This window comes from Pseudophryne corroboree, chromosome 7, assembly GCF_028390025.1.
Source record: "Pseudophryne corroboree isolate aPseCor3 chromosome 7, aPseCor3.hap2, whole genome shotgun sequence".
Classification (NCBI taxonomy): domain Eukaryota; kingdom Metazoa; phylum Chordata; class Amphibia; order Anura; family Myobatrachidae; genus Pseudophryne; species Pseudophryne corroboree.
In genome coordinates, this window is record NC_086450.1 from 285,167,984 (window position 1) to 285,187,118 (window position 19,135).

Consider the following 19,135-nt stretch of genomic DNA (forward strand, 5'->3'; position numbering starts at 1 on the left):
TTTCCTCTACCCCTGGGCAGATATGACTGGCCTTTTGCCCGCTTGCCCTTATGGGGACGAAAGGACTGAGGCTGAAAGACGGTGTCTTTTTCTTTATACGGCAATACTTCCATGTGCCGTTTGGAATCTGCATCACCTGACCACTGTCGTGTCCATAAACATCTTCTGGCAGACATGGACATCGCACTTACTCTTGATGCCAGAGTGCAAATATCCCTCTGTGCATCTCTCATATATAGTAATGCATCCTTTAAATGCTCTATAGTCAATAAAATACTGTCCCTGTCAAGGGTATCAATATTTTCAGTCAGGGAATCCGACCAAGCCACCCCAGCGCTGCACATCCAGGCTGAGGCGATCGCTGGTCGCAGTATAACACCAGTATGTGTGTATATACTTTTTAGGATATTTTCCAGCCTCCTATTAGCTGGCTCCTTGAGGGCGGCCGTATCTGGAGACGGTAACGCCACTTGTTTTGATAAGCGTGTGAGCGCCTTATCCACCCTAGGGGGTGTTTCCCAACGCGCCCTAACTTCTGGCGGAAAAGGGTATAACGCCAATCATTTTCTATCGGGGGAAACCCACGCATCATCACACACTTCATTTAATTTATCTGATTCAGGAAAAACTACAGGTAGTTTTTTCACACCCCACATAATACCCTTTTTTGTGGTACTTGTAGTATCAGAAATATGTAACACCTCCTTCATTGCCCTTAACATGTAACGTGTGGCCCTAATGGAAAATACGTTTGTTTCTTCACCGTCGACACTGGAGTCAGTGTCCGTGTCTGTGTCGACCGACTGAGGTAATGGGCGTTTTAAAGCCCCTGACGGTGTTTGAGACGCCTGGACAGGTACTAATTGGTTTGCCGGCCGTCTCATGTCGTCAACCGACCTTGCAGCGTGTTGACATTATCACGTAATTCCCTAAATAAGCCATCCATTCCGGTGTCGACTCCCTAGAGAGTGACATCACCATTACAGGCAATTGCTCCGCCTCCTCACCAACATCGTCCTCATACATGTCGACACACACGTACCGACACACAGCACACACACAGGGAATGCTCTGATAGAGGACAGGACCCCACTAGCCCTTTGGGGAGACAGAGGGAGAGTTTGCCAGCACACACCAAAACGCTATAATTTTACAGGGACAACCTTATATAAGTGTTTTCCCTTATAGCATCTTAATATGTAATAATATCGCCACAAAATTGCCCCCCCTCTCTGTTTTAACCCTGTTTCTGTAGTGAGGTGCAGGGGAGAGCCTGGGAGCCTTCCCACCAGCAGTTCTGTGAGGGAAAATGGCGCTGTGTGCTGAGGAGAATAGGCCCCGCCCCCTTTTCGGCGGGCTTCTTCTCCCGTTTTTCTGACAACCTGGCAGGGGTTAAATACATCCATATAGCCCCAGAGGCTATATGTGATGTATATTTAGCCAGCATAGGTACTTTCATTGCTGCCCAGGGCGCCCCCCCCAGCGCCCTGCACCCTCAGTGACCGTTGGTGTGAAGTGTGCTGAGAGCAATGGCGCACAGCTGCAGTGCTGTGCGCTACCTTAAGAAGACTGGGAAGTCTTCAGCCGCCGATTTCTGGACCTCTTCTCTCTTCAGCATCTGCAAGGGGGTCGGCGGCGCGGCTCCGGTGACCCATCCAGGCTGTACCTGTGATCGTCCCTCTGGAGCTAGTGTCCAGTAGCCTAAGAAGCCAATCCATCCTGCACGCAGGTGAGTTCACTTCTTCTCCCCTAAGTCCCTCGTTGCAGTGAGCCTGTTGCCAGCAGGACTCACTGAAAATAAAAAACCTAATAAAACTTTTACTCTAAGCAGCTCTTTAGGAGAGCCACCTAGATTGCACCCTTCTCGGCCGGGCACAAAAACCTAACTGAGGCTTGGAGGAGGGTCATAGGGGGAGGAGCCAGTGCACACCACCTGATCCTAAAGCTTTTACTTTTGTGCCCTGTCTCCTGCGGAGCCGCTATTCCCCATGGTCCTTACGGAGTCCCCAGCATCCACTTAGGACGTCAGAGAAAGCAATTTAACTGTTGCTCCGTTTGGGTGTCCAATGTTTGTCATGCCCAAAAATAGCGGGATTAGTAGCGCATAGCGGCTTAACCTGTCTAACTAGCCAAAAGTGTTGCCTGGGTGGCCAAACAGCTGGGTTTTTGCACATTTCTGCTCGCCATCTTAGGAGGCTACAAGCAGAAATGTGTGCGCCCATGGCTTTACGTGCCTGAATGGTGTAACAAATTAACTGCTCTGTAGTGCCCCCCCTTAACTAGCACAGCGTTAAAGAAAAATTACACCTCAACCAATGTGTAGCTATATGTAAATTCTGAGCATTACAGTAATTAATGTAACATTGATTACACTAATGCTAATGTTATATTACTGCTGTATATACAACTGTATAAATCGGCTTTAGCAATGCGTACCCTTCAAAGTTAAATGTGCCCTACTCGGCAGACTGCTCAAAAAAAAAATCCTACGGTGAACACTGCTTACAGAGTGTTCCAGTTTAACACACATTCGCCATACACTTATAGTATTTACCATAATCATCACATACCACCTCATCATGAAAAGAAAGACACTTCTGAAAAACAACTAACAACCCCTTCCAGAGGTATCTGGTAAAGATGCTAAAAAGTTTTCCACACCATGGGGCAGATGCATAAGCCTGGAGAAGGGATAAAGAAATGATAAACCAGTGATAAGCACAAGATGATAACACACCTGTCATTTTTCAAATCCATAATAATTGGCTGGGGTGTTATTACATTGCGCTTATCACTGGTTTATCACTTCTTTTTCCCTTCTCCAGGTTAATACATCTGCCCCCATGTGTGGATCTTCAAAATGTCTCAGTTAGGAATGAAGGCACCAATCTTTTAAAATGTGACACCTGTGCACCAACCAGATGGTCTTACAAATGTGAACTCTTGTGCAGAGTACATACTATCATGATATAAAGGGGGGAATTTAATTGATCACAAAACATTTTACTGTGATTTATTGCTCAATGGTGTTATTGGGCAATTCAATTGAGTCGTATCACATGCTCCCCCTCCCCTGGGGGTCAAGGCGGTGGTAGTTGGGGTCCTTCTATCCTTAGATTACTCCTACCAACTCATACCCCCCAGAATCTTCCCTTACATGCTCTACGCTTCTTCCAACTTGTTCACCTTCGAGTAGTTGTCATTTACAGTCCCGCTGGCATTCCCATCAAATTCCTTGATCACTTCTCTTCCTGACTCACGTCCTCTCTTCAGACATTCCCTCCATTATCTTGTAGGATTTTAACATCCCCACAAAATCATCAGCCTCTAATCTCCTTAACCTCACATTATCGCTTGGTTTCTCCCAGTGAACCTCCTTACCTTTCCATGATAATGGGCACTCACTTGATCTGGTCTTCACGCACAGTTGAAATATTTTTTACTTCAACTCCACATTCCCCTATCAGACTATCACCTTCTCTCTTAACTTAGCCCTCTTTGCTTCTCCATCACTGCTTGCTAAGGCTACCATCACTAGACATGACATTGAGGCCATCAACAGTTTCTTATCCTCCCTGCTTGACTCGCTTCTCTCCTCTATTCTCTCTCTCCCTTCCTGAACAAGCCACTTCCATATACAATGCCTCCCTTTCTTCTGCTCTTGACTCTGTTGCTCCACTATTGTCACTCGCAGATCAACGTAACCATGGCATTCCAAATTCACAAGATATCTGAAAAAATGTTCCCATATCGCTGAGCAACAGTGGAGGAAATCACGCTCTTAAGTGAACTTCCTCCATTCAAATTTATGTTCTCATCCTACAGTGCTGCCCTTTCCATCTCTAAACAGTCATACTTCAAGAACCTCACCTCCACTCAATCTTCAAACCACCGGTATCTCTTTGCCACTGTCAGCCCCAACTCTCTGCCCTTGAGTTTGCCACCTATTACACATCCAAAATTGACTCCATATGTCAGGACATCACATCCCACCAGACCAGAACAACCCGCCCTTCTTTCTCTGACCAACCCCAACTATACCCTATCCCCTCCTGCCTCCTCCGCTACCTCTCTCTCCGTCTGTCTGCTCCTATCTTGCGCACCTCCTCATCTCTCCCTCTCATCAGGCACTTTCTCGGCCTTCACCAAGCCCTTGTCTCGCCCATTCTTATAAAAAAAAACATTGTTTGATCCTAACACACTCTCTCTTCCTTTTGCCTCCAAACTACTTGATCATATTGTCTACAACCACTTTATTGCCTTTCTTTCCTCCAACTCTCTGCTTGACCCATTTCAGCCTGGCTTCTGCCCTCTCCACTCCACTGAAACTGCACTCATGAAAGTCTGCAATGACCTACATGCTGCCAAATCCAGGGGTCACTACTCTCTGCTGCTTTTGACACTGTGGACCATCCTCCCCTTCTGCAAATCCTTCACTACATTGGTCTGCTTGAAACCGCCTTCTACTGGCTGTCGTCCTACCTCTCTGACCGCTCCTTCTCATGACTTCCTCCCACCCATTTTCACTAGCAGTAGGTGTCCCCAAAGTTTCTGTTCTTGGACATCACCTTTTCTCTCTCTGGGGTCTACTCATGAAGCAGTGAAAAGAGTGGATAAACACACCAGTGGAGAAGTTGCCCATGGCAACCAATCAGCATCTAGCTTACCTTGTATAGAACGTATTTGATAAGGGCTTCCTTCAAATCTGATTGGTTGCTATGGGCAACTTCTTCACTGGTCTGTTTCTCCCCTTTTTTCACTGCTTCATGAATACACCCCTATATGTCCTCCTTAGGTAATCAGAGGTGGTAGAGGCTAAGACTGTAGAGCAATTTAAACATGCTTGGGATAGGCATATGAGTGTCCTTACAAAGAATTAAGGTTCAAAAAGGGTTGAGATTGCCTAAAGGATAAAAAAAATGGGCAGACTAGATGGGCCAAGTGGTTCTGATCTGCCGTCAAATTTTATGTTTCTAAGCTCATTTGCTCTTTCGACCTCCAATATCATCTCTATGCCGAGGATACTCAAATATACACCTTTCCTCCTCTGATCTCTCCCCACTCATATTTCCAGCTGTCTCTATGCTATCTCTTCTTGGATGTCCCAGCACTTTCTTAAACGTGACATGTTTAAGACTGAGCTGCTCATCTTCCCGCCCACCAGCATAACCTCAACTTCTACAATTTCATTATCTGTTGACAGCACAACCAGTTCCTCTAGTCCTCAAGTACACAATCTTGGAGTTTTAGTTGATTCCTCCATCTCCTTCCGAATCCAATTCAAGCTTCTCACGTTCACTTACAGAGCCCTCACCCATTCCTCTCCTATTTACATCTGACCTTATCTCCCTTTACACTCCTAACCGCCCTGTTTGCAACACAAAAAATAAGAATTTACTCACCGGTAATTCTATTTCTCGTAGTCCGTAGTGGATGCTGGGAACTCCGTAAGGACCAAGGGGAATAGACGGGCTCCGCAGGAGACTGGGCACTCTTAAAAGAAAGATTAGGTACTATATCTGGTGTGCACTGGCTCCTCCCTCTATGCCCCTCCTCCAGACCTCAGTTAGGGAAACTGTGCCCGGAAGAGCTGACATTACTAGGAAAAGATTTGGAATCCAAGGTAAGACTCATACCAGCCACACCAATCACACCGTACAACTCGTGATAACCATACCCAGTTAACAGTATGAACAACAACAACAACAACTGAGCCTCAGTAACAGATGGCTCATAACAATAACCCTTTAGTTAAGCAATAACTATACACATGTATTGCAGAGAGTCCGCACTTGGGACGGGCGCCCAGCATCCACTACGGACTACGAGAAATAGAATTACCGGTGAGTAAATTCTTATTTTCTCTGACGTCCTAGTGGATGCTGGGAACTCCGTAAGGACCATGGGGATTATACCAAAGCTCCCAAACGGGCGGGTGAGTGCGGATGACTCTGCAGCACCGAATAAGCAAAGGCAAGGTCCTCCTCAGCCAGGGTATCAAACTTGTAGAACTTAGCAAATGTGTTTGAACCCGACCAAGTAGCAGCTCGGCAAAGCTGTAAAGCAGAGACCCCTCGGGCAGCCGCCCAAGAAGAGCCCACCTTCCTTGTGGAATGGGCTTTTACTGATTTAGGATGCGGCAATCCTGCCGCAGAATGAGCTTGCTGAATCGTGTTACAGATCCAGCGCGCAATAGTTTTCTTTGAAGCAGGAGCACCCAGCTTGTTGGGCGCATGCAGGATAAACAGCGAGTCAGTTTTCCTGACTCCAGCCGTCCTGGCTACATAGATTTTCAAAGCCCTGACTACATCTAGTAACTTGGAGTCCTCCAAGTCCCTAGTAGCCGCAGGCACCACAATAGGTTGGTTCAAATGAAACGCTGATACCACCTTAGGGAGAAATTGGGGACGAGTCCTCAATTCTGCCCTGTCCATATGGAAGATCAGATAAGGGCTTTTACACGACAAAGCCGCCAATTCTGACACGCCTAGCCGAAGCTAAGGCCAATAGCATGACCACTTTCCACGTGAGATATTTTAGCTCCACGGTCTTAAGTGGCTCAAACCAATGGGATTTCAGGAAATCCAACACAACGTTAAGATCCCAAGGTGCCACTGGAGGCACAAAAGGGGGCTGAACATGCAGCACTCCCTTAACAAACATCTGAACTTCAGGCAGTGAAGCCAGTTCTTTTTGGAAGAAAATAGATAAGATCCATAAAGGTCCAGATTTCGGCCCTAATTTTAGGCCCATAGTCACTCCTGACTGTAGGAAGTGCAGGAATCGACCCAGCTGGAATTCCTCTGTAGGGGCCTTCCTGGCCTCACACCAAGCAACATATTTTCGCCATATACGGTGATAATGCTTTGCTGTCACGTCCTTCCTAGCCTTCATCAGCGTAGGAATAACTTCATCTGGAATGCCCTTTTCCGTTAGGATCCGGCGTTCAACCGCCATGCCATCAAACGCAGCCGTGGTAAGTCTTGGAACAGACAGGGCCCCTGCTGTAACAGGTCCTGTCTGAGAGGCAGAGGCCATGGGTCCTCTGAGATCATTTCTTGTAGTTCTGGGTACCAAGTTCTTCTTGGCCAATCCGGAACGATGAGTATAGTTCTTACTCCTCTCTTTCTTACAATCCTCAGTACCTTGGGTATGAGAGGAAGAGGAGGGAACACAAACCGACTGGTACTCCCACGGTGTCACTAGTGCGTCCACAGCTATCGCCTGAGGGTCTCTTGACCTGGCGCAATATCTTTTTAGCTTTTTGTTGAGGCGGGACGCCATCATGTCTACCTGTGGCCGTTCCCAACGATTTACAATCAGCGTGAAGACTTCTGGATGAAGTCCCCACTCTCCCGGGTGGAGGTCGTGCCTGCTGAGGAAGTCTGCTTCCCTGTTGTCCACTCCCGGAATGAACACTGCTGACAGTGCTAGCACGTGATTCTCCGCCCATCGAAGAATCCTTGTGGCTTCTGCCATCGCCATCCTGCTTCTTGTGCCGCCCTGTCGGTTTACATGGGCGACCGCCGTGATGTTGTCTGACTGAATCAGCACCGGTTGGTTTTGAAGCAGGGGTTCTGCTCGACTCAGGGCGTTGTAAATGGCCCTTAGTTCCAGAATATTTATGTGAAGGGAAGTCTCCTGACTTGACCACTGTCCTTGGAAGTTCCTTCCCTGAGTGACTGCCCCCCAACATCGGAGGCTTGCATCCGTGGTCACCAGGACCCAGTCCTGTATGCCGAATCTGCGGCCCTCGAGAAGATGAGCACTCTGCAGCCATCACAGCAGAGACATCCTGGCCCTCGGGGACAGGGTGATCAGCCGATGCATCTGAAGATGCGATCCGTCTGTGTCCAGAATCATGCCCAAGAACAGCAGACGCGTCGCAGGAATCAGCTGCGACTTTGGGATATTCAGAATCCAGCCGTGCTGTTGCAGCACTTCCCAAGATAGTGCTACGTTGACTAACAACTGCTCCTTGGACCTCGCCTTTATAAGGAGATCGTCCAAGTACGGGATAATTATAACTCCCTTCTTCCGAAGGAGTATCATCATTTCGGCCATTACGTTGGTAAATACCCTCGGTGCCGTGGACAGACCAAACAGCAACGTCTGGAATTGGTAATGACAGTCCTGTACCACAAACCTGAGGTACTCCTGGTGAGGTGGGTAAATGGGGACATGCAGATAAGCGTCCTTGATGTCCAGCGACACCATAAAATCCCCCTCTTCCAGGCCTGCAATAACCGCCCTGAGCGATTCCATTTTGAACTTGAACTTCCTTACATAAGTGTTCAAGGATTTTAAATTTAGAATGGGTCTCACCGAACCGTCTGGTTTCGGTACCACAAACATTGTGAAATAGTAACCCCGTCCCTGTTGAAGGAGGGGAACCTTGATTATCACCTGCTGAAGGTACAGCTTGTGAATAGCCGCCAGCACTACCTCCCTTTCCCTGGGAGCCGCTGGCAAGGCTGATTTGAGGTAACGGCGAGGGGGAGTCGCCTCGAACTCCAGCTTGTATCCCTGAGATACCACTTGTAGAACCCAGAGATCCACCTGTGAGCGAACCCACTGGTCGCTGAAGTTCCGGAGACGCGCCCCCACCGCACCTGGCTCCACCTGTGGAGCCCCAGCGTCATGCGGTGGACTTAGTGGAAGCATGGGAGGATTTTTTTTCCTGGGAACTGGCTGTCTGGTGCAGCTTTATTCCTCTACCCCTGCCTCTGGGCAGAAAGGATGCGCCTCTGACCCGCTTGCCTTTCTGAGGCCGAAAGGACTGTACTTGATAATACGGTGCTTTCTTAGGCTGCGAGGGAACCTGAGGTAAAAAAGTCGACTTCCCAGCTGTTGCTGTGGATACGAGGTCCGAGAGACCGTCCCCAAACAATTCCTCACCCTTATAAGGCAAAACCTCCATGTGCCTTTTAGAATCAGCATCACCTGTCCACTGCCGAGTCCATAATACTCTCCTGGCAGAAATGGACATTGCATTAATTCTAGATGCCAGCCGGCAAATGTCCCTCTGTGCATCCCTCATATACAAGACGACGTCCTTTATATGCTCTATGGTTAGCAAAATAGCATCCCTGTCGAGGGTATCAATGTTGTCTGACAGGGTATCAGACCATGCTGCTGCAGCACTACACATCCATGCTGAAGCAATAGCAGGTCTCAGTATAGTACCTGAGTGTGTATATACAGACTTCAGGATAGCCTCCTGCTTTCTATCTGCAGGCTCCTTTAGGGCGGCCGTATCCTGAGACGGCAGTGCCACCCTTTTAGATAATCGTGTGAGCGCCTTGTCCACCCTAGGGGATGTCTCCCAGCGTAACCTATCCGTTGGCGGGAAAGGGTACGCCATCAGTAACCTCTTAGAAATCACTAGTTTCTTATCAGGGGAACACCACGCTTCTTCACACAATTCATTTAATTCATCAGATGGGGGAAAAGTCACTGGCTGCTTTTTCTCCCCAAACATAATACCCTTTTTAGTGGTAACCGGGTTAATGTCAGAAATGTGCAACACATTTTTCATTGCCGTAATCATGCATCGGACGGCCCTTGTGGACTGTACATTTGTCTAATCCTCGTCTACACTGGAGTCAGACTCCGTGTCGACATCTGTGTCTGCCATCTGAGCTAGCGGGCGTTTTTGAGCCCCTGATGGCCTCTGAGACGCCTGGGCAGGCGCGGGCTGAGATGCCGGCTGTCCCAAGGCTGTTACGTCATCGAACCTTTTATGTAAAGAGTTGACACTGTCAGTTCATACCTTCCACATATCCATCCACTCCGGTGTCGGCCCCGTAGGGGGCGACATCACACTTATCGGCTCCTGCTCCGCGTCCACGTAGCCCTCCTCATCAAACATGTCGACACAGCCGTACCGACACACCGCACACACACAGGGAATGCTCTGACTGAGGACAGGACCCCACAAAGTCCTTTGGGGAGACAGAGAGAGAGTATGCCAGCACACACCACAGCGCTATATAACACAGGGATTTTCACTATACTGAGTGATTTTTCCCAATAGCTGCTTATTTACACAAATTGCGCCTAAATTTATGTGCCCCCCCATCTCTTTTTTACCCTTATTGTACTGGATACTGCAGGGGAGAGCCTGGGGAGCGTCCTTCCAGCGGAGCTGTGAAGAGAAAATGGCGCTGGTTGTGCTGAGGAAGATAGCCCCGCCCCCTCAGCGGCGGGCTTCTCCCACTTTTTATAATGTTAATGGCGGGGGTTTTTGCACATATACAGTGTTATACACTGTATTATGTGCTATTTGTGCCAAAAAGGTAAACCAATTGCTGCCCAGGGCGCCGCCCCCCCCCTCAGCGCCCTGCACCCAACAGTGACCGGAGTGTGTGGTGTGCTATGGGAGCAATGGCGCACAGCTGCAGTGCTGTGCGCTACCCTAATGAAGACAGGAGTCTTCAGCCGCCGTTTTTCATCTATATCTTCCGTCTTCTGGCTCTGCAAGGGGGACGGCGGCACGGCTCCGGGAACGGACGATCGAGGTCAGGCCCTGTGTTCGATCCCTCTGGAGCTAATGGTGTCCAGTAGCCTTAGAAGCACAAGCTAGCTGCAAGCAGGTAGGTTTGCTTCTCTCCCCTCAGTCCCTCGTAGCAGTGAGTCTGTTGCCAGCATATCTCACTGAAAATAAAAAACCTAACAAATTCTTTCTTTTCTAGTGAGCTCAGGAGAGCCCACTAGGTGCATCCAGCTCTGGCCGGGCACAGATTCTAATCGAGGTCTGGAGGAGGGGCATAGAGGGAGGAGCCAGTGCACACCAGATATAGTACCTAATCTTTCTTTTAAGAGTGCCCAGTCTCCTGCGGAGCCCGTCTATTCCCCTTGGTCCTTACGGAGTTCCCAGCATCCACTAGGACGTCAGAGAAATATGCCCTCTACTGCCAACTGATTACTTCCTCCGATTCCTGCCTCAACGATTTTTGCTGTGGTGCCTCCTACCTCTGTAATTATCTACCTCTCCCTATCAGACTCTTCACCTCTCTACAAAACTTTAAAAAAGCTCTCAAGATTCACGTCTTCATCAAACCCAGTCAATCTGACCCTCAGTCACATACTCACTTCTACCCCATCGGTGTCACCAGTCTGTCAGTCTCTCCTCTTCAGAATGTAAGCTCTCACAAGCAGGACCCTCTCCCCTCACGTGTTTTACCTTCTCTTACTTACACTATATTCAATTCCATACTCCCTACAAGGGAACCTAACCCTCAGTTTGTACCACACTGATGCTTATCTTAGGGTCTTCTCCCCTGATGCAGAAATATTTATATACCACGTACTTGTCCTACATTGCATTGTACTGTAAGTCATTGTTTCCTTGTCTTGTTCGTTGTTTATGTTCGTTAGGTGCTGCGTTACCCTTGTGGCTCCACATAAAGATAATAATAATAATAATAATAATACAAAAAAAAAAAAACCTTAGAGCTAGAAAACTAGGCTGCCCCTGGCACAAAAAGTGGACATATTTACACAATATGCATTTTGATGAGTAATGTCACTCAGAGCAGAAGGGGGGAAAAAAACCTACTTTAGCACTGCTCCACCAGTTTACTGGAATGCACTAATTTCCATGACATCCATACTGTGAATATGTACTAAAATGTTGTAATAATATATTAATAAACAATCAGGTGCACCAAACCCCTATACTGTAACTTCCCTATAATTCAGTACAAATTTACCTTTCTTTTCCGGGTTTCAGGTGTCCCGCTCCACACAAAGCACTGGTATATAGCACGCAGGTTCTGCTTCCAATTCTCTACTTTAAAGCTGTTCACATGGGAGCAGCTGGCCGGACTCATGACAAACCCACATACACTCTCTGGGGGCGGGGGTCCGAGGACACAAGATGCTGCTCTCCAGAGAGGAGGAGGACAGGGCTGGATGCCCCGCCCCCCTCCTTTAGCAGTTTCTCCAAACTTTCTCGAAGTCTACCTCTGAGACATGGATGAATTTGATGTCCTGCAAACACATGAAAGCATAAAAGAATCAGTATTCAAATGAGTGTTCTAAAATGGTAATATATTATCAGTGTCTCAACACAAAGAAAAACAATGTTAGCTAAATCTCCAAATGGTAGAACCAAAGATTGTTGCTACCAAGATGGAAGTTTTTGGAAATTGTCCATTTTTCACCCGGTCACACAAGCAATTATGAGAACTGCAAAGTGAAAGGTGCTGCCCATAGCAACAGGATTATCTGCTTTCATTTCTAAACTGCTCTAGATAAACGATGGTAAGGATACAACTGGTTGCTATGGCTCATAACCAGCTTTCTTTTCCTTTGCAGTTTTCAGAAATGTCAACCACTGTATTTACTGAAACCGATGACTTCATGGAAGTCAGTGGTCCCTTTTAGCTGTAACTGTTCAATGAAACTTTGCAGAACCAGTAGAAAACCAAAATGATTGAATTTTACACTGATACATAGTCAGCGATTTTCAAAGACTAACATTATGGCTAAAAACAGACACTTCCAGATAAACATATCAATGACACCAATTAAGACTATACTGTAATATTAAAAAACAATAACTAGAGCCTCGCCTGTCGGAATACCGGTGGACACAATGCGGGCGCCAGAATCACGACAGGCGGTGCAATACCGACGCCTCAGGCTTTTCTCCCTCTGTGGGTGTCCACGACACCCATAGAAGGAGAATATAACCTGTGGCGAGCACAGCAAGCCACCGTGCCTGCAGCGTGGCAAGGGCAGTGAGCCCACAAGGGGCTATCTAGCACTCGCCCCGCTGACGGCATACTGGTGGCCGGGATCCCACTGTTGGCATCAGGATAGCCGCTGGTAAAACGTATGTATTCCATGACTACCCATGTTATTTCGGTCTACTATCCAGCTTTCAGTTGCCGACATTTATTTAAAAGGGGGCCACTTGCCAGAAGCCTCTGACAGAGAGAAATCACTGAAATATACCAATGTGCATTACTTTCAAACAACACAGTACCAATTCAATCAACTAAAAGCATCAAGTCCAATACATCAATATCCTATCTAATATTGTTTTGCATCTTTATTTTTAGACCAGGAACAGATTGCAACACTTTGAAACAACATGTAACCAACATTTGAGAAAGAAGTTTTTATTTCTGAAAAAGAGGATGGTGAGAAGAGAGCCAATCGGTAGCACATTTACAAAGATGCAGACTACTGCAAAACCATGATTGGCTGCTGCTATGGAGATCACCATCCTCCAGCACAGAATCACCTGCCTTGGTGCCTGAACTCAATAGCAATAATATGATGTGGGAATGATGGGAGAAAATCTGTCAAGACTCACTGTACGACTGCCAGCACTAGCACAAGATTGTTATTACTAAAATGGTTACGATGATGAATCCATGGTTTATGGTTCAGGAAGGATGAATGGTGTTGGGGTATCCTTTACACTTTAAAAGAAAACATCATTTGGACTAATACAGTAGTTCCCAAGCTCGGCCCTCAAGGACCGCCAACAGTTCACGTTTTTCAGGTCATGGGGATTTTTAAAAATATAACAGTTGGTGATACACAGTGCACCTGCCGGATGACATAGGAAACGTGAACAGATAGGAGTCCTTGAGGACAGCGTTTGGGAACCGCTGGACTAATATAAACTTGCAGCAAAAGCACAACGTGGCAGTTCATCCTTGTTGGACTGCTACACCAAAGTTAGTTCCCGAATCTCTGGGCAACAACATACAATTTTCCACTGTTGCTTTTGATATTGATAAGTTGCTATTTCAGAAAAAAGCACCCTGTGCCATCCTTTCAGGTGCACTGGGGTTTCCAGCAACACAATGTTAAAGTTATAGACAATGGTTTTTGAAAGACCAAGTAGCATCACAAAAACTAAGCAGGAGTTTAGCACATATTGGGGGTAATTCCAAGTTGATCGCAGCAGGAAATTTTTTAGCAGTTGGGCAAAACCATGTGCACTGCAGGGGAGGCAGATATAACATTTGCAGTGAGAGCTAGATTTGGGTGGGTTATTTTGTTTCTGTGCAGGGTAAATACTGGCTGCTTTATTTTTACACTGCAATTTAGATTGCAGATTGAACACACCACACCCAAATCTATCTCTCTCTGCACATATTACATCTTCCCCACCTGCACTGCACATGGTTTTGCCCAACAGCTAACAAAGTTCCTGCTGCGATCAACTCAGAATTACCCCCATTGTTGCTACCATTCTTCAAATGGTTTCTATGGATAGCATTTATAAACCATTAAGAGCAATTAGGTATATTATATCAGTTTAAAAATCTCCCCCAACTATACCATCAGTGGCCTAGTCTAGCGTTTCCCAAACACTGTCCTCAAGGAACCCTAACAGGCCAGGTTTTAAGGATATCCATGGTGGAGCAGAGATGGTTAAATCAAAAGGACTGAGGTATTTATTAATTCACCAGCGCTCAAGCATGGATACCCTTAAAACCTAGACTATTAGGGTGCCTTGACAGAGTTTAAGAACCACTGAACTAGTCAGTAATAGCAGCAAGTGGCTGCAAATTGGGAAACAGCAGGATTAGCCCAAACTTCAAATATATACAACCCTTTTAACCCCTGGATGCTATCATACCAAGTTTTCATAAATTCCTTTATGAAAAAGATTAAAAATAATTTGCAACAATCAAGGAGTGTAAACTCAGGGAGGAAATCAGAAATTTAAAACTGAACATCTATTCCTTTCATACAATCAGGTTTTTAGACCCGGGTTTAGTAAAAGATGGCTAATTATAGTGTCTCATCTCTGTGACCCTGGTCAGAAGCAGGGTCGTGTCCTGGGTTGTATGCTTATACAAATGCAGAAAACCCAGGTTGCTGCGCGTGCAAGAACCCGGTATTTAGCTGCATGTCTGAAAACAGCATCACTGGCTACACTCGGCCCACATGACTGGGGAATCACACAGAGATCAAAGCAGCCGCATCCTAAGCCCCAGCATCACCAACGGGGCAAACACCAGCACCACTATTATGTTATTACTGTGAAAACAAAGTGTCCCCTTTAAATACACACCAAATTTCAGGGTAGACAGGGATTCAGTGTGAATGCATCCAAATTGGGAATTTCCCAGGTTTTTGGTGTAGTGTGAATAGGGGCCTCAGACCAGGTAATTTCCTGGGTTGATAGACCAGGGATGTACCCGTGTACTTCTCAGGTCTTACGTCTCAAAGGAGTATTATGCTGCATTCACACCGCAAATGCCGGGTCCTACCCGGTAAGACAAACGTGTACTTACCGGGTGGGATCCGGCATTTGCGCTCCGTTGCAGGCTTCCCGACCCGGCAATATACCGGGTCGGTTGCCATGACAACGGAGGCCGCAGCAGCAGGGGCGGGGGTGGAGGCGGCGTCGGGAGATGAGCTCATCTCCAGCGCCGCCTCTCCCTATCTTGTGAATGGGAACCGTGTCGCATCGACACGGCTCCCATTCACACCGCACCTGACCCGGTAATCAACCCGGGTAAAACCCTTCTTTTTTACCGGGTTGATTTACCGGGTCAGGCGACCCGCTAAATCACCCAGTGTGCTTTCACATCGCACACTGACCCGGTTCGACACGGCAATATGCCGTGTCGGTACCGGGTTATTTGTGCGATGTGAAAGGGGTCTAATTGAAAGATGGTTAAGAGATTTGTGGTGGCTTCCTTCAGGCAAAGTTTGAGAACAGAGCTATGATTATCAGGAAGTTTTATAGTATCAATGTAGACCAATATGTAGCATGGGATCAATAAAACTACCAGCACACGCAAATTATAGTGTGCATTGTGGCTTCGATATACTAGAACAGTTTAAGAAATAGATTCAATTAACTTGCTCCCCTCGCCACCCGTTCTGGCCCTGAACTTATTGGTTTTTGTATACAGTCCTATGCAACTGCGGATAAAATAATCAGGAAATCCGAAGATACTGTGCAGCTGATTGCGGCTCAGCATCCGGGCTGTCAAGATGACAACGGTCATGTGACAGACAACGGAATCCAAACACCACTCAGGAAACCGGCGCCGGTACACCGACAGCCCACATCCAGAAGGTGAGTATCGGGGTTCAGGGTTAGGGGTGGGGTGTTAGGCACTAGGGAGTTAGATAGCCCTAGCCGCCACCCCCCAAGGGTTAGCTGTAGCCGACACCACTGGAGGGATAGCCATAGCCACCACCCCCGAGGGTTAGGGTAGAGGACAGAGGGAGGTAGAAATACTTACCCCCTCTGATGTCAGCATGCCGCTGTCAGTCATGTGACCGCTGTCATCCCAAACGCTGGGATTTCGTATGTATTCCCATGCAGAATATATCTGCACTTCTCAAGTCCGTAATTCGCTGGTAGTTAAATCGACCCCATAGCGTTGTCTGCGCACAGTGACTAATCAAACAAGTTGGCTGTTAATACACAAATTGTAGGCAATGTCTAGAACTTTGAGGGGGGGGAAAAAATATCACAATTTAATAATCTGATCAAAACACGTGCTAGTACAAATTAACATACGTAAACAACATACCTTTGGGAATTTGGATTAAACTATGCCATTTATAAAATAAATAATATGATTGTGTATGGTGAAAGGAGTAACAAATCCAAATGCTCTAATATTAAGAGTTTACATTCAGAAACGAAAACACATTGGGGTCGATTCTATTCGGCAACTTAAGAATAGCGCCGGGAATTAGCTCCCGACGCTATTCAATTCAGCTCCAGTTAAGTCGGCGATGTCCTGTTCTCGCCGACTAAACAGGTAGTTTTGTCGGGAGAACGGGCATTCTCCGACTTAACTACCCGCGGCGATGCTGATTCCCGACAGAATCAGCCTCGCGCCGGCCGCGAGGCAGCACTTTTGTTGGGTTTCTTCTCTCATCCCCCGGGGATGAGAGAAGAATTCCCGACAATTGCGGGTCACTAGCAGCTGAATTGAATAGCGTCGGGAGCTAATTCCCGGCGCTATTCTTAAATTGCCGAATAGAATCGACCCCATTGTTGGTACATGTGTTAAACCTTGTGGGAGATGTACTAAACCTTGGCGAGTGATAAATTACCAATCAGCTCCTGTCGTTTTTTTTGAGCACAGCCTGTAACATGACAGTGAAAAGCTGATTGGCTGGTACTTTCTCTCTCTCCATGGCTTAGTACATCTCTCCCCTTGAGAGAGAATGCAGTAACTAATCAGTGTCTGTCATTTTACAAGCAGTGTTTGAAAAATGAGAGGAGCTGATGGGTTATAGTATTTATCTCACGAAAGATCTGATACAGCCCGCTTAATAATAAAGAGCTACATGAGATACTGCTTAATGTTTCTTAGAGATAAATGTTTTTAATACCAGCATAAACCAGTTCAACAATCTCAGACTCTGGCTGGTACTTCCTTGTCCATCTCAAACATTTGGTGAAATCTCAAAGAAAGCCTTATAGAGAGCGACTGTGGAATAGTCTACTAAGAAAAAAGCAACATAACAATTCCCTCTCCTCAATATAGACAAATATTTTTGAGGGCTCAGCTGCATTGTAAGATGAATAAATGCTTTCAGGATACTGGGAAATCACCACCTAATGGAACATTAGAGGATTACAAAGGTGGTAACAATTTCCTTTTCCAAAGAAAATCTCAAATATTGAAGCTAAGAAAACAAGAAAAATAAAATAAAAGGTCTGGCAGCCCCTATACGTGATCCATCGTCACAGCAGACACACAAGCAGCATCAGAAGCCTCCTTTATGTATGGGTTACTATATACAGCGTGTACACGTACAGAGGAGGAAAATCTGTCAGTCACACTACATAATGTTTGGTGGTTTGCGACATGTGAGGCTCCTGTACAGGCACAGCAGCCAGGATTAGTCACCGTGCTCAATTGTAGCTCTATGGGCAGGGGTGCCAGGCTGCAGCACAGGGGAGCATGCTATTCCATTCTACACATCTGGAGACTACATTTTATGCGCAGGCAGACACACCCGACCTGCTACATATAGGTGTATGCATATTGGGGTGTTACAGGGTGACACCAGCACAGTCCTTTGTGGTCAGCAGCGTGCGGCGCATATAGACGCAACATTGTATCAACTGAGATGATGATGATGCTGCTGTGAGTGCTCCCGGGCCAGCCGGCCAAGTGTCTCTGTGATCGGATATGCTCTGTGATGGGACCTGCATGGCACAGGCAGGGGACGCACCATACAGGGCACATAGGTTTCATCACACAGCCCAGTACAAACCATAGGTGGCTCGGTGGGTAAGTGCTCCGCCTGAGCTGTGTGCCTGATGATGGTAAACACTGTCCGCCCCTGTCCCATGCCGGAGACACGGAGACCCCGCACCTCCCGGCATGACACAGGTGCCTGTTACAGAGATGTACACAATCCCATACCTGCTCCGTACCCCGTACCTCCACCCTGTGGGGTCGCTCCCCAGCTCCCTCCTCCTACTCGTGTCTCCGCCTCACCCGCCTGGGATGCAGACAAAGCGCCTGACGCGGCGGCGTTGCGCACGAGGAGGGGGGAGGCTCCGGTCCCGGCCGGTATACAGTCGGCAATGACACGTCCCTGGGCGCAGTCCCAGCAGCCTCTTGTAATCGCCAGGACTATCCCCTGTCTCCCCAAGGCTCCGTAGGCGAAGCAATCCAGGAATCCCACCTCTCCCGCCGGCCGCGCCACACGACGAGGCAGGGACCACCTCCTCCCGGGGCCTTTCATGCCAAACTTCATTGCGATTGGCTAGACTGGTTGCCACTCCAAGAAGTCCCCGCCCATTAAGATCTCTTCAAGGCTTTCTGCGCAGTTAGAGGGCGTGCTCACTGTCAATCATTACTGCTGACACCGCCCAGATGTGACGAGACGGTTATTTCCTCAGTTGGGTATTGGTTAAAGGAGACGTCGCTCGTGCGCTCTTCTCGCGAGTGAGGACAATGATTGGCGTAGCGGCCTGTCTATCTAGGAACTAGTGCTGCTGCCGGGTTCCGCCTTCCCTGGGCCGGCTGCGCATTCTGATGTCATGTCCGCTTTAGTGAAGTCATCTCTTCGGCTCTTTCCTGCAGGACTGGGTAAAGGAGGAAGTGCTGGGGATGTGCGGGTTGTTATGCTGGGGTTTCCAGCCGTGGTTCACTTCGCGTTATTTCCGTTT

At 47.5% G+C, this 19,135-nt stretch overlaps 1 protein-coding gene across 4 annotated transcripts in view; it reads right to left on the bottom strand.

The window, feature by feature from the left end:
• The window catches only part of LOC134945111 (ubiquitin carboxyl-terminal hydrolase 22-A), a 459,291-nt gene extending 440,454 nt beyond the window's left edge, over positions 1 to 18,837 (bottom strand). The window contains exons 1-2 of one of the 4 annotated variants that reach the window (XM_063934177.1): positions 18,649 to 18,837; positions 11,715 to 11,994 (exon numbers count right to left, since the gene is read on the bottom strand). In XM_063934177.1, the coding sequence (XP_063790247.1) occupies positions 11,715 to 11,834 (120 nt within the window). In that variant the 5' untranslated portion in view covers positions 11,835 to 11,994; positions 18,649 to 18,837. Of the gene's footprint in view, positions 1 to 11,714; positions 11,995 to 18,383 lie in introns of all 4 variants that reach the window. The other 3 variants (XM_063934176.1, XM_063934175.1, XM_063934174.1) reach the window with 3 other exon arrangements.
• Between the last annotated feature and the right edge of the window lie 298 nt (positions 18,838 to 19,135).